The sequence below is a fragment of the Mustelus asterias genome, chromosome 16 (assembly GCF_964213995.1).
Source record: "Mustelus asterias chromosome 16, sMusAst1.hap1.1, whole genome shotgun sequence".
Lineage (NCBI taxonomy): Eukaryota > Metazoa > Chordata > Chondrichthyes > Carcharhiniformes > Triakidae > Mustelus > Mustelus asterias.
The window spans coordinates 93991260-94007674 of NC_135816.1; the positions used below are offsets into that span (position 1 = coordinate 93991260).

Below are 16415 nucleotides of genomic sequence, written 5' to 3' on the forward strand. Positions count from 1 at the left end.
TCATAGAATAACAGAATCCTTACAGTGCAGAAGGAGGCCATTCTGTCCATCGAGCCTGGCCCACAACAATCTCACCTACGCCCTATCCACACATTTTTATCCCGCAAATCCCCTTAACCGACGCATCCCGGGACACGAAGGCGCAATTTAGCATGTCCAATGCACTTAACCCGCACATTTTTGGACTGTGGAAGGAAACGGAGCAACTAAAGGAAACCCACGCATCCATGGGAATAATGTGCAGACTCCACGCAGACAGTCACCCAAGCGAGAATCGAACCCAGGTCCCTGAAGTTGTGAGGCAGAAATGCTAACCACTGTGCCACAGTGAAGTCTGCACTCTAACAGTTACATCCTTTACGGACTGCCGGTTACAATAATAGATATAAATTAATTCTGATGATTTTTGTTTAGACTACGATTAAAAAAAGGGCGAAACCTCACGTCACAAAGATGTCAATTTCGTCTCGAACACAAAGTGCTGATAATATCAGGGTCATCGGAAATAATTTGGTGCAAAACTAAAAGCTGTGCTCAGATAAATCCGATCAGTGATTCGTATTGCTCAATTATCAATTCGTACAATCTCCTGTAATAGAAAATCAACAAGATTTCCTTTGCCCTTGGGCCAGGGATATGTTTCGAGCAATCTGGACTCGAATCTTTTTGTCCATTCAGCGATTCTTATTGAAACAAAGAAATGGATATTTTCACGATTACCGAGCAACATTGAAGAAATTGGACTCACATACTGTCCGTGATTCGCCCATCGCGACCCACAATCTTTCGGGCGGGTTCGGCCGGGAAATGCGCCTGTCGGCCATTTGTTCCCCGCCAGCTTTTAAGACACGCACACATCTCACAGCCCGACAAAAATGGCGCCGAATGGAAACCGCTGTAAAACGACGGGCCGCTGATTAGCATGAGTTTACATACCTCTGCAAGCCATTGTCGGAAGCCACACAACAATCTCCGCCCACGTCTCCGTCTCCCACCTCTTTGTCGTGATGGTTCATTTGCGCGAATCAAGCTGGTAATTTAAAAGTCGGAAAATGGCCTGGCAGCCTTGAACTGGCGTGAGGAAGCAAGTGTTACTAACGAAGAGCGGGGACTGTTGCTGGCAGGCCCTGGAGATGCCTCGTGGCCTTCCTCCTACTGCCTTCACGTGCTGGCCCATGAACCAGTGATATACGTGGCGGGGGGAGGGGGGAGCGACAGGGGGGAGGCTTTTATTTCCTCAGGGCTCTCTGGTTGAGTTTCCGTCAGAGAGTCCCAATGCCCTCCCCCCTCCCCCCCCCCCCGCGCAAAAAAACCCGGAAACAGCGCTGTCCAGCATTGTGGGAAGCAGCCTCGAGGGCTCCCACTTCCTCAACCACCACTCCTGGGCAGCGCTGTCGCGCACTGTGGGAAGTATCCTCGAGGGCTCCCGGTCCACCACTCAACCTCTTCCTTGGGCAGCTCTTTAGAGCACAGTGCGAAGCAGCCTTGAGTGCTCCCGCTTCATTCCCCACCCCTCCCCTCATCTTGGGCAGTGCTGCCACGTACTATGGGAGGCAGCTTCGAGAGCTCCTGCTTCCCCCAACCTCCCCTTCCAAGCAGCGCTGAAGCTGACTTTGAGAGGCAGTGTTGACGGCTCCCGCTCGCCACCAACCCCCCATCTACAAGGCGTGCTGAAGCACATTGTGGGAAGCAGCCTCGAGGGCTCCCGCTTCCCCGCCCCCCTCCACAGCACTTTGTAGTGGCATTGTCTTTCTGCGGGATATGGTCAGGGACTCTACTAAGTGCTGGTGTTCGGGGTCAGGGGAGAGTGCGCCATGTGCTTACTGAGGCCAAACCAGATGGAACAGCTGCTGCTCCAACCCGGGGTGCAGAGGTTCAGACATGACCTTCAAAGAATCTGCTGTCACAGGGCACACACCTGCTGCTGAGTTGCACTCTGTCCCTTCCCTGTGTCACGGAATAGCCACCCTTGCCTGTAACGGATGCGACAGTTGCAGACATCGAAATGGCTCAAGGGTGCACATTGTCCATGTCTGCACACTGATCTGCACAATCTGTGCCAACATTTGACAGGATGGGAATCTCACACAACCCTACTCGGGCCACGCATGGCACGATGGCTTGTGTGGGATTGCCAGCTCCCACAACTGGCCCAAGTGAGGGATTGGGCTGGTGCTGCGTCTATGCAGCCCATGATAATAATCCGTCATTCTATTCTATTATTTGATCTGGAGCTGGCCATGCTGGTGGTAGCAAGAGCAGAGGAGGAAGAGAAGGCGACGGCTAAGGAGGCGGCGGGTGTGGAGAGACCACCACAAGTGCAACCAACATCAGACCCTCAGTAAGGGTGAGCAGGCTCCCAAGACGGTGCACAGAAGGTGGAGAGTGTTGAGGCCAAGGAGGTACAGGCGCCGCAGTTCCTTCGAGGTGCTCTCAGAGGAGATGAGACATCGCCAGCTGCGCTTGTCCAAGACCACGGTGCATCAAATTTGGGAGGTGCTCTCACACCTGACACCTCGGGGGAGCACCGACCACGCGCTCCCCATGGACGTGAAGGTGACAGCAGCCCTCAATTTCTTTGCTGCCGGATCATTCTAGGCTCCCAGTGGCGACTTAGCTGGTATCTCCCAGGACTCCATGCACAAATGTGTGTGATAGGTCACAGATGCCCTTTTTCTGCCCAGGCAGGTCGGTTCGTTAATTTTGATGCGGGTTGTGCACAGCAGGAGTCCCGGGTCTCAGCTTCACATTCATCGCCAGGATCCCAAATGTGATATGATGGTGCAGTGTATGGCAAGCACATCGCCTTGTGGCCGCACTGATTTGTGAATTGGAAGGGGTTCCACTCCCTGAACCTATAAATTGTCTGTCACCATCGGCTCAAGATCAAGCAGGTCGATGCACACCACCCAGGGAGTGTTCATGACAACTTTGTGATCCGGCAGTCGGATATCTCTGGTCACTTTGAAGACAGCTCAGGCTCCTAGGATGGTTAATAGGCGACAAGAGTTACCCACTAAGTTCATGGCTGATGACGTCTGTGCAGAGGCCCCAGACTGAGGTGGTGACCTGCTACAACAAGGCCCATGCAGCCACTCGGTCCATCGTTGAGCGGTGCATCGGCCTGCTGAAGATGCAGTTGCGCTACTTGGACCACTCTGGAAGGGCCCTCCAGTATGACACTGTGCGTGCTTCACGCATCATTATCGTTTGCTGCACTCTGCAAAACATCGCCCAGCAGCAGGGAGATCAGTTGGAGCATGAGGAGGAGGAGGAGCAGCAGCAAGGGAGTGACTTGGGTGCCCCACTACATGAACAGCTGGAGTAAAGATTGCGGACGGCAATGGCAGGAGTCCAGCAAGAAGGGCAGTAAGGGACGCCTTGATTGCAGCCCACTTCACCTAGCTGTTGCTGTGCAGTGAGGGGAGTGCAACCAACACAGGTTCACAACACCCCAGGATCAAGAGCAGCCACTTTTCCCCATCCAAATCAACCTGGACCCTCGCCCTTCCCCTGTTCATGTCATCCCACCACCCTTTCCCCCAGAAACATCCAACCCTACTAATGTGCCAGGGCTGGCAATGGTTGCGAGTCATCTTTGAAGGCTGGAGGATGATGACGATGCATTGTTGTGATCCTAGCCCTTGCTGCAATTCAAGTCTGACTCCTACCTAGACCCAAATGCACGCTGCCACCCTGGCCCACGTAGCTGTACGGGTTGGGGACACATGTTCTTTGAACAAGAGAAGGCGGGGGGGGGGGGGGGGGCGGGGGGGGGAGGTATAATTATACTAAGGGTTTGGTGGATGTTGGGGAAAGTAGGTCAGGCATTATGAAACATGTGGCTGAGTCTGCAAGGCTCAGCAGACAACACCTCTATAATTGGGAGTCGGGAACACAGTGCTGTGGGGGATGGAGGGGGAACAGAATCAGAGTCGCATTAGTCACAGCATGATGTGCAACTAACAGTTTATTGTGCTCTTAACATAAATGATTGCCAAAAACTAGTTAATGCTGACCTTCACCCGTGCCCTCTAGTGAACTGCAATTTTCGTTTTGCTCTCTGCTGCTTCTCCTAGGTGCTGCCCGAGGATGCACAAAGGAGGTGAACGTGTCCAGTTGTGATGCACGCCCCTTTGCCTGTGATGCCGTTGGAGGAAGTCCACTGGGTGGCCGGGACCTTGAGGGCCCCGGCTGACTTGCGGAAGATACTGTTTCGGTGCCACCCTGTTCATCTTGCTGGCCCGAAATGTCCTGGTGTGAGAAATGGTTGAACTGGCAGGTTTCGGGACGCCCAGGATCTCCTTGGGTGGAGCACCCCGGCATGGGCTCCTCATTCTCCTCCTTTGAGGTGCCCAGAGGCACAACGGGCACTCCACGGGAAGCCCTGGTAGCTGGGCTGAGCGCCAGAAGCTCCGGCATCAGATGGCTCTGCCAATCCTGGAGGCCTAGATGCACTCTGTGAGACAGCCAGGCTCTGGAGCCCCGCAGCTGTAACCCTCTGAGCCCGAGCTAAGTTGTCGACGCTCACAGCCACGGCCTGCTCTGTCTCAAAAATGACAGCGAAAGTCCCAGCCATGGCTAGCACTGTCTCAAACACGACCCCGACACACGTGGCCATCGAAAGCTGTGCCTTCTGGATGCCAGAAACACACTCGCCTCTGGTCCGTAGTGTTTCCAGGATGGCCTGGACCTTGTAACCCATGAGGACAGACGCTGAGCCAGACTTTGCACTGGCTCTACCCTTGCGTTGTTGGCCTGTGTCTCACGCAGTTTTGGCACCACCTCCTGCAACAGCACTCTGTTTGACACCCCTAAACAGCAGTCGCACCATGGTTGCTGGCACCTATCCCACAACTCCCCGGGCTTCCTGATGCATCTTCACCAGCCATGGGAGGAACAAACCCAAAGGGCCAGCAGCTGGCTTAGTGACAGCTGATTCCTGGCCACCGGCAGACTTTTGTGCACCCGAGACCTCGGATGTGCCCACCTCGCCTCACAGCAACTGTGATGTGCTAACCAGATCTCGACCCAGAAGCCTCAACACGAATGTTACCCAGCGTGGAGTTCGTCTCTGTGTTGGTGGGATGTGTAGTACATGCGGTGGCGCTTTAGTAGTGCTGCCCTCAGATGATTCCTCAGTGCCTCCCTCCGAGGTGTCATCCAGGGTGTCGTGGGCAGTTTGCTCCAGAGCAGCGGGGGCGGTGGCAACACCTGAAGGGGCAGCCTCCTCCGGGTCCAGAGCTGGAAAAAAGAATACACATTAGGGAGAGGGAGGCAAAACACTCCACGCAGCATCACACTTATTGAGAGCATGACGTTGAGGGTGTGCTTTTGCTCACTTGCATGCTGTACGCCGAGCCGGCTGTCGGTGACTATTCGGGATGGCCCATCACCCCTGTCAGCTGCATGGCATGCTCCTCCATGTTATTCGTTGCTGTAGGTCAGGCACACCAACAGCAATCTGTGTTGTCACCCGTGTGTGGTGGATTTTTGTTTCCTGTGGGAACATAAAGTGGATAGCAAGCATTAACACATTGCAGTGCATGGTGCACAATGCATGCCCGTGTCTCGGCATTGTGCAATCAGTTTTGGGGAAAGCGATCACCACTGAAGGGTGCTCGTTGAGGGCTGAGGCGAAGGGGTTAGGCTCTGTTCCTCGGGGAAGAGTCACTTGTTGCATGGCCTTCAGGTGTCTAAGGAGGGTTGGAGATTCTTGCCAAGCATGTGTGCTGTTCCAAGCGGGATGCACAGTCACCCTTGCTGTTCATAGAATGTTGTTCATTTTTTTACGGCACTGCCTGCCAGAGTGCAGTGCCAGGCAACTGGCAATCACTATTTCTGCAACCTGCTCCCACGATGCCGTGGCAGATGCATCCCTTGCGTTGGAGCCCTGGCCAGGGGAGAGACGATCACGCCTCTCCTCCACAGCATCTAGCAGGTGCTCCTTGTCTTCCTCCGAGGATCTGGCAGCCGGTATATGAGCAGCCGTCTTTGTGGCGTGACCGGCTGTGTTTCCCTCACTGCAGCTTATATACAGCTCTGGCTTATTATGGGAGTGCAGGTGCATTGAGTGCAACTAGTCAAGGGCCCGTTGGCAACAAATACTTGTGAGATGTTTTGAAGGCTGCATTCAGTTGAGTGTCATCCATCCCTCAGTGTGCTGATTGGCGGCCATTCAATCGGCTGCTGTGTCGAGGAAGGGAGGGGGGAGCAGGAGGGCGGTGAAGTACAAAGGGCTCCTAATCGATTAGCTCCTGCGCCCAGGGAGGATGCAATACTCAAGGCTCCCATTCAAGAGAGGGAATGATCACAAGCTGGAGTTGTGCAGGTCAGCATAACGCTATTTCACTGCTGGGCAGCAGTGAGGGTGGAATGTTCATGGGATAGAGGAATTGTGTTCCCGCATTATCTGGATCCATGGGGGCAAGAGGTGAGCAGGCAGCCATGCCTGTGTGTGGGTGGAGACGGCGGGGGCGGGTGGGGAGGGGGGGGGGTGAGGTGGAGGCAGCAAAATGCTCAGCGATGTATGTGGGGGGTGGTGGGGGTCAGCCATGAGGCTAGCGATATGTCTGGGGATTGGATGGCAGTGATCTGGATGCAAGGAGGTCGTCTCCGCGATCTACCAGCGATTTGCGGATGCGCGGGTTTGCACTCATCCCGCCGATTTCTGGCTGTTTGGCCCCGCCCCCCCCGAGCATTTAATAATATTCACGACTGGGCACTCTGCATTGCACGGAGTGAGGGGATTCGGGTGAGAAGCTGAATTGTCAGAACAGTCGGGATTCAGAACAGTTTTGACGCCAATTCAGCACTTTTGGGAGAATCGCCCCCATTATTTCTGTTTTTGTTAACACAACTACCAAAATTATTCTGAAAATGTTAATATTTATTTGTTAAATACTTCAGGATTGCTCTTCTATTCATCTGTATTTCAAATAACCATTTATAACGCTTGTCCCTGCCTACGACAGAAGATAGTGACTGAGGCACAAATGTCTGCTGTCCTTGAGCTTTAATTTTTTATTAAAATATTCACAAAAAATGATGTGAATTTCCTAGATTTGCTACACCATGAGGCAGAAAATCGCAGAAGTGACTTACTTGGCACACCTAAAAAATGTTATTTTTAATTGTAGAATTAAATGTCGGCGACGAGTGCAAAATCACAGCACAAATTGAAAACGTGCTTTATCTGTGTCATGAGTCTCATTCTTTATTTTCCAAACTTCACGGCAAACTCTCCAGAATCCCTATGTCACCTTCCCTGAATGCCGTGCTGTTTCTCAAATGTGTGAAAGGTAAGGTAATATTTTCTTGTAAGCTAGCCCAGAAGCGCATCAGAAGTGAGGAGTGATTCGTCTGACATAAACAGTCGTTGATTATTTTCTTTCATTCAGTGTTAAATTTCAATGAAATAGTGTGGTCCATGAAATATACATAACTGCATCAGTATCGTTGTGCTAATCAGATTTTTCTTATCCCAAGAGGCACACTTCAGGCACAGAGGACGTATTTTACAAAAGACTAAGAGGCTGATCGACATTATCACTGGAGCAAAACTCCTCGACGACATCTTCATTAACATAATGATTGCTGCGCCAGTACGTGATCGTTCCGTCGTCGAAAGTGAAGTGAAGGCCCTAGGGAGGTTGCGTGAAGAGCTACAAAGTAAAAATATACTTAAGGAATATACACATGATCAACTTTTCTCCAGCAGTTCTGGTAATGCAAGTCGGACTTGGGCGACATTGGTAATTGGTGCTGCAGGGATTGGAAAAAGCACCCTCATACAGAAGATGATCCGCGAATGGGCACAAGGGAAAATTCACAAGCAGTTTGCATTTGTTTTTCATTTTAAGTTTTTGGAATTAAATTTCATACCAGTCAGAACAAATCTTACTAACTTAATTTTGGATTCCTACCCTTACTTGGAAAATGTGCTGGAGCTTTTATGGCAGGAACCAACAAAATTATTGTTCATATTTGATGACTTTAACCGATTTGAGCACACAGTCCATTTCACTGATTTTCTCAGTGGCAAAGATCAGCAAACCCATGGCTTCCATCCCGAGAGCTATTGTGAAGTGTCAGAGATCGTGCGCCGCCTTGTACAAGGAGAGTTGCTAAAAGGCTGTTCAGTATTGATTACAACTCGGCCGTGGCAACTGGAGTTATTTGAAAAAGCAAGCATAAATCTAACGGTAGAAATCCGCGGATTTACTTCTGAGCAAATTAAACTATATTTTCAGCAATGCTATTGCGGTGAACAGTTTGCAACAGAGGTAACTGAGTACATTAGACTGAATGAGTTGTTGTCTACCATGTGTTATAACCCTCTGTATTGTTCAGTCCTCTCTTCCTTATTTGCATCGCATCTCACACAAGGGGTAGAGTGGAGATCTTTGTCCAGCATAACCAGTACAAAAGTCTTCAGCAGTTATGTCACCAGTCTTTTAGACAGACACGGATGTGATCGGCAATACGCTACCGATGCCTTGTTGAAATTGGGTGAAATGGCCTACCAGGGAATTTGCAACCAATGCTTTGTTTATCAGAAATCCCAATTCAATTACCACAAACTTAAACTTTCCAATGTTATTTTTACCTTTATGATGGAGATTCCAGACAAAGATCGGGATGGTGTTGTCTACACATTCGCACATTCCATTTTGCAACACTTCGCCGCTGCACTTGTTAAAACTAAATTAACACCAGGAAATCAAGTTATACTATTGCTCAGGGAATGGAACTTGTGCCCGGACGACAGATTTCAGATAGTTTCAAATTTTCTTGTTGGTCTCACATCAAAAAATTCAACGGATGAGCTTAAGAGCAAATTGATCAAATGTAACACTGAGGCACAAACGTATGTTTCAGACTGGCTCGAAGAAAACGTCAAAAATAAAGTTCAGCATTTAGAGGAGGGCAAAGCGCAAAATAAGCTGCTAGCCATGTTACATTATTTGCTTGAGTTCGGAGACGCAAATCTGATGACCGTCGCATTAACGCCCACAAACATCGTAAACATCACACATTGTCCTCTTACATATACGGATTGCCTGGTTTTGTCATCTGTACTGATGAAAGTTGACCGGATTGAAGAGCTAAATCTCGGTTCGTGTGATATTCAAGCTGATGCAATGCGGCAGCTAGAACAGTTGCTATCCAAATGCAAAATTCTCAGGTAATTCGTCATATTTGATAGACTATAGCACGTACGTGAATAGGTCGACGAGTAGTCTTCTCATTGCGGTAGTAAACTCAAAACCAGCTGCAATGACCAGGGCGCCGGGGTCGAATCACATATTGTAATTTGAATTCAGATTCAGTAAAACACTGGAGTTAAAGTTATAAAACCATTTAAGATTATCACTAAACCCACCTGATTTATTAATGCATTTTAATGAAGGAAAACTACCATCCTTACTTGTCCTGGCGGACGTGTGACGCCATACCCACATCAATGAAGTTGACCCTTAACGTCCCCTGAACTGGCCTAAACAAAACCAATCATTTCAACGGCAATTCGGGGTGGGCAGTAACAGTTGCTCCAAATTCTATAAATAACAACAACAAAATATATATTTTTTCTGGAAAGTAGAATGATAACAGTGAAATGGCGACATAAATTATGGCATTTATTTAATCAGTTCGGAAATTAATTCTGTCGTAAAATTCGCTGCACCGCAAAATACAAAAATTTGAAAAAAATGCATCAAAGTGACTGTTTGGATAGAATGTGAATTTGCTGTCTTTCCTTTTTAAGTAAGATTAGCTTAGATGTTGGAAACGTCATTTCCGAATCGAGTGCATTTTAGGACATCCTGGGTGTGCATAAATAAGCGAGTTCAATTACGGTTGAACACAATGGTGAAGAGAGGGAAAATGTCCTTCTGCGCAGCCAACACAAATGCTGATATTTTCGGATTTATGTCAGTCCCAGAACCTCAGCTTATTTATTTCTTACAATGATTTCCTGAGCCCTCCCTCATCAATTAACTTTCCTTGAGCCAAATAGAATTTGGGATGTGAGCTGTTAATTGCCCAGTGCACTGTCGCGCTCGGTATTTCTCAGATACAGGAACAATCTGTAGACATATGCACATAGTTCTGGATATGTGGTATATATTGACGCTTGGTTTGCTAAGTGAAAAAAGACGCCTCGAACCGCACAACTGGCAAGAAATTACCGTCCACAACTTGAGATAATGTTAAATTTTGTTTTTACGTTTAAAGACTGATCGCTGATGTTTACCCCACCATGACCAGAGAGCACCAATCACCAGAATTTTAAATTAGACAGTCAAATAAATAAAGAGAGTTAATCGCTGGGAATTTAAAAAAAATTAAACTTTTTGGAGTCTTCAGGAATAGGCTTCTCTTCTCTGGACAATTTTCACTCGTTAACCACAAAAAAGCGAACATGTTCTTACTGATTGATGCCTCATCTACCACATTAAGCGTTCACTCGCAGTGAAACAGATGAACAGTCGCAGCAAAGTTTTTCAAATAAAACTTGCACTGTCTGCTCGTTGCGAATTATTTGTTCCTTTTCTAAAACATATCCCAAACAACGAGAAATTCCAGCAAGAAGTTCAAGAGTAACATAGGCTTCCGAGGACAACAAGAGTTCAAGTTCCCCTCTAAAACACCCGCCGTTCAGAACCATATGCCCTTCCTTCAAAAGAACAAGACTCAGAACCATATGCCCTTCCTTCACTTGTGGAACTCCTTTCGTAATATTACAGTTGGTTAACTTACAACACTTGGGTTTCTGTGTGTAAAGAGAAATGGTCAATGCCGTTTTTTCAAGGTAACTTATGGAGAGGTCTGTACGTGAAATGCGGCTTATACGGGGAATGTACATATCCCATGAAATAATAATGATAATAAAATTCGTATAGTGGGATGGATATTTGGATTATTCTTCATTACGGTAGAGGTATACTTTTCACAGCGATTACCACGGTAAGTTATCATATTGTGGCTAAAGAGAATAAATTGCAAATGCACAAAACATCTTCTGTTCTTTCTCACATTTCATAATATAGTTCGAAGATGTTTGTTACATCTCAGACGTGGGCATTTGAAAGACTCTAAGGTGAAAAATACGGTAATCATCACCACTGTACTGCACCGTGACCACGATCTTAGATGCAAGTTGAATTAAAGACGTGTGAGCCACGATTTGGTTCCCTTAATTTACCCGTGTTGAATATTAGCCTTCATGCTGATGAAATGTTCCATGCTAATTATTGACTGCGTTTTGTTTTCATGTTTAGACTCAATGATAACAAACTGGGAGATTCGGGTTTGAATTTGATCTCCGCAGTTCTGAAGCAAATGGATTGCAAAATACAACGTTTGGAGTAAGTAACACGATTATGCAAACGACTATTCATCCAATTGTGAGCAATAACACTCACGATGTATATAAGATATCAATTTTGGATTTGCATTTGGATGGAAATGATTTAGCTTCACTCCCTCTCATTTCTCATAATTTTGGGACTTCACAGCTATTAATTGAAATTGGTATTCAGTTTATGTAGTGACCTTAATATTATCCTTTTTTATTAGGTTGAAATCCAACAAATTGTCCGATGATTGCGTGGAAATGCTGGTTTCATCTCTCAGTGAAAATGGTTCATTGCGGGAATTAGATCTGAGTAACGATGATATGCCCGGAGACCAGGCCAACTGTCTAACTGACAAATCTGTTCCAGCATTGAAGAGGCTAATTGAAAACTGCTCTAATCTGAAGGAAATCAAGTGAGTTCCGTGTTTATAGTTTGTTTTCCAGCATTTGAATATATATTGTTTTCAGGCAAATGTTGATGGTCCTCTTTTTGGAAATTGATGAATTAATTTGTGCAGAAAATATTTCCTGCAAGCCGCTGGCAAGAGTACTAAAACGATATTGTCACAGAACAAATTTTAAATGTTTTGTACTTGTGCGTCAATGCTATGAGTTGCAACGGAGCAAGACAACTGAGAATTGTTTTATCTTTGTTTTCGCTGTTCCAAAACCAAAAATTCCACCGACACCCTCCCAGCCCCCTCCCCAGCAAACAGACATATATATCATTGATATTAGTCTGCGTAACAGCAAACTTCCCAACTACTCTTTTGGAGGAAAGTTAGCCATTATTGCAAACACTTGCCTCTCTACTGTCATACATACCATTTGAAAGGCGAGATTTAAAAAAAAACTAAGAACGAAGAAAATATGCAAGTTTGCATTTAACGCTTGCTTTAAGTAATCGATACAAAAGTCGAATCGTAGAACCCCTACAGTGCAGAAGGAGGCCATTCGGCCCATCGAGTCTGCACCGACCACAATCCCACCCAGGCCCTACCCTCACATACTTACCCGCTAATCCCTCTAACCAACCCAGGACTCTAAGGGGCAATTTTTTTTAACCTGCCCAATCAACCTAACCCGCACATCTTTGGACTGTGGGAGGAAACCGGAGCACCCGGAGTAAACCCACGCAGACACGAGGAGAATGTGCAAACTCCACACAGACAGTGACCCGAGACGGGAATCGAACCTGGGACCCTGGAGCTGTGAAGCAGCAATGCGAACCACTGTGCTACCGTGCCGCTGAATGTTTAACAAATTCTTGATTACTTTTTTTCAGGTTGACACACAATCAATTCTCGGCTGCAGGACAGAACACTTTGAAACAACACCATCTTTCGGATAAATTGACTGTTATTGCATAATGCTTGTCGTCGTTTTGTGAATGATATCACCATTGCTGATTTTTTTTTTCGGAAATACATAATCATTGGAGTCGTTTTGTAACTTCGTAACGGTTTCGATTAAATTTTTGATTGAAAACCTATCGAATCAGATCTATGTATGAACAAAATATCGCGACGTGCTGTTGGAAAAAGAAAATAACAACGTAAGGTAACAGATGCGGAATCTCCCCTATCATATCCTCTCTGTCACCATTTCATGGCTCAAAGCCTTGTGCTCTGGCATTCAGAAGAACAGTATTTGTTATTTTTTTCTTCCATTTCATTATGGTGCACACATTTTACAAGCTGTGGCCTCGATGTTCAGGAAACAAATACAGTAATGGCTACACGTTGCTCTGAGATATCGATTGCTTCTCATTTGCAACACCATTTCCGCCATACTTCATCTACCCTGTCCTCTGCCAATTATCATAGAAACCCTACAGTACAGAAAGAGGCCATTCGGCCCATCGAGTCTGCACCGACAACAATCCCACCCCCATATCCCTACATATTTTACCCGCTAGTCCACGCATCCCAGGACACTAAGGGACAATTTTAGCATGGCCAATCAACCTAACCCGCACATCTTTGGACTGTGGGAGGAAACCGGAGCACCCGGAGGAAACCCACACAGACACGAGGAGAATGTGCAAACTCCACACAGACAGTGACCCAAGCCGGGAATCGAACCCAGGTCCCTGGAGCTGTGAAGCAGCAGTGCTAACCACTGTGCTACCGTGCCGCCCCACGGTAAGATTAATTAAGCTTAATCAAAGCTCGATGTACGAAGCGCATCCTTGATCTGCTGATTACTTAAGCAATTTATTCCATATCATAACTGCTGGTTTGATGTATTCACTCAGAAGCGATGACAATGAATACACTGTTGCCAAGATATCTAAGTACAGGATGTTACACAGTATTTAAAGTGACATTTGACGTCCGGTTTTCTGTGCCCGGTGACGGATTCCTGATCCTTCTGATTCAGATGCAAGAAAGCACTCAGATTCCAATAGCTGAAATGAAGAGAGCCAGTTTCCCATACAGACAGCAGGAGTTCCACATTTTTAAGTCATGTATTGTTCATTTTTTTGTATTATATTTCATTTTTATTTTTTGTTGCATAATAAAGTGCACTTTGATGAGCTAGTTTGCACCCAAATGGATCTCTTCATGCCATGGAGTCCTAAAATTGCCAGTTACTTTTTCCAACGCCTCACTACAGCACCAAATGGACGGTGAAATGTCTGAGCTACAATCTTTGGGATATGATTTCAAAAATGTGACCCCATGGACCTCACAGGGCAGGCATGATCAATAACATATGTCAATGGATCAGGACGTCCCAAAGGAGCTACGATAGTATGCACTCAATAAACTTCAATATTAAACATATTCCAAAATAAGTCAGGAAATAACAATTTAAGTATTCCTCTTACAATTTCACTTCATCACAAATTATCCTAAATCTATTAAGTTGGACACTTATGCATCCTTTTGATAAGGTGTTATTTAGCGTCAGTTCGTACAAGAAATCGATCAAAAGGACTCGTGATGTGATGGTTGTGGCAGATTGGGAAGGGGGAGGGAAGGAGCAGGGTGGGGGAGGTGGGCGGCGGTGTTGTTGTGCAGACGTGATGGCAAATTCAGTCTGTCGGGTTTCGAAATGTCAGTAAAAATGTTTCCACGGTGTTGTGATCCAAATAGAGACCGATAATCTTCTTAACCATATTCGGAGCGTCAATGTCCGACTCAGGTACCGTATGGGACAACAGTGTTATAAGGTTTAACTAAAATAAATAGATTAAAAGAAGCAACCACTGAATATTGCAATCTCCAGTATCGTTCAGTGATCAGGCCTGCAGCATAGAAAAGCTGTGATTACCTTGATCTCAGATGCTGAGTTTAGCACGTTTCTCGGACAAGAAAATGAACCGTGGCAACGTCTCCATGGCAACTATTACACCTGAACTTATTTATGGCTAGAACAAGTATGTGTTAATGTTTCAGTCTCAGCTATTCTATTGACGAGGAGCTCGTTAAAAATAAACGTGCGTTTTTAGGAAGTCTAAAGAAATGGTTAATTTCACCAAAAGAAATGTTGATTTTCAAAAAGCGATGGGACCAAACATACAGCAATTTAATTCTATGCAACAGACCAACGGTCCTTCAGTAAACAAACGAACTAACACAAACCATGTGAAAGGTAAAAAACAGCCACACAAAACCTTTCCAGGGTATCCTCTCATGGCATAATGAGGCTTCTCAACAAAAGTCTTCAAACCAGAATGAAGAACTGTGTGCCTTGGGGAAGCTGCAGGGTAACAGAATCTGCCTGCAGCTGATTAATTGTTTCATTTTCCACCAGACAGAACAAGACCGTTAAATCTCTGAAGGACAATATAATCATTTGTTGCAAATACTGGCCAGCAACTAAAGAATGGAAATTTCTAAAGACTGATGCAATTGCTTCCATATTTTGAAGTAGAACTCACACATAGCTTTGGCGTCTATTTTGAGGGAGAGAAGATTGTGGGACATAAGCTAATACAGGAAATGAGAATACGCAGCAGGAGCGCGGTTCCATAAGACACTAGTTTATTCTTGGATCATGACACCATTTAAGATCTTCTGAATATTAACTGCTCAATAATAGTAGAAACGTTTAGGTTGAACTATCACTCCAAACCATGTCCCCCTCTGAAATATCGCTCTCCGTGTTCTAGGAGTCCTGCTTACATAGCGAAATACAGATTTCAGCTTGTTTAAAGTGACAAAAAAATATTCTGAAATGAATGGTAGGGTGAAATGAAACAGCACGGACAGAATGCACTTTTGGTGGATTCAATTCAGCTTGCTAAGAAAGAAGGCAAACTGCTCCAGCGCTGTGAATGCACCTTAACTTTGGTGACCATGTTCATAAAGTTTGTTCAATGAAGTGTCACAAAAGGTAAGCGACGGAAACAAATACAAAATAGTCGATATGCTAAGTTTCTGGGGGAATGTGTCTGGCAATATGGTTGACTGGAAAACACACCTTTTTGCTGATATTCAATTTATCACTGGAGAATGAACCATAGGTGTTACAGATATCCATTATTTCCTCAATGTAGGCATCAGGGTTAGTAATATATTGTAGGACGTGCTGAACATATAAGGAAACACGGATCGTCATACCAGCTGGGCAGCAGCGTTGATGACTTTAAGACTTAAATAGAATGGTTCTATCGCCTGGGCAAATAGAAGTGTAGACAGCAAACATCCTTAGGAGGTTTCCGCGGTTAGATGGGAGGACTCAGAGTTCAGAGGGTTAGGGAGCAAACTTTCGGAGGGGAGGAAAAGAGAAGGCGAATCAATTAAATAATCATTAAACCAAATACAAATGTACCCAAAATTGTAAACAGATTTTCGCTCTCCACCCAGTCAAAAGCGTTCTCTCCTTCCAAGGAGGCACCAGCATGCGTTTGTGCTGTAGCACTCGGGGAAAGTATAAAGTGGCGAAGACAACGTAGAGTTGGTAAAACTTGATGCCCCTTCATGAAACCAGTTTGGTACTTCAATATTACACCATGCAGACCCGATGGGCCGATTGACGTCATTCTGTACTGTAGCTATTCAATTCTGTGATTCTATGAAGGCAAGGCTCCAATCGTCATGCC

The 16415-nt window shown here is 46.1% G+C and overlaps 1 protein-coding gene across 1 annotated transcript in view; it reads left to right on the top strand.

Moving 5' to 3' along the window:
• LOC144505399 (NACHT, LRR and PYD domains-containing protein 3-like) overlaps positions 1-12846 on the top strand; it is a 95884-nt gene extending 83038 nt beyond the window's left edge. The window contains exons 4-8 of the mRNA XM_078231511.1: positions 7140-7301; positions 7489-9187; positions 11286-11372; positions 11584-11775; positions 12648-12846. Coding sequence (XP_078087637.1) covers positions 7140-7301; positions 7489-9187; positions 11286-11372; positions 11584-11775; positions 12648-12732 — 2225 coding nt within the window. The 3' untranslated portion in view covers positions 12733-12846. The remainder of the gene's footprint in view (positions 1-7139; positions 7302-7488; positions 9188-11285; positions 11373-11583; positions 11776-12647) is intronic.
• The last annotated feature ends 3569 nt before the right edge of the window (positions 12847-16415 follow it).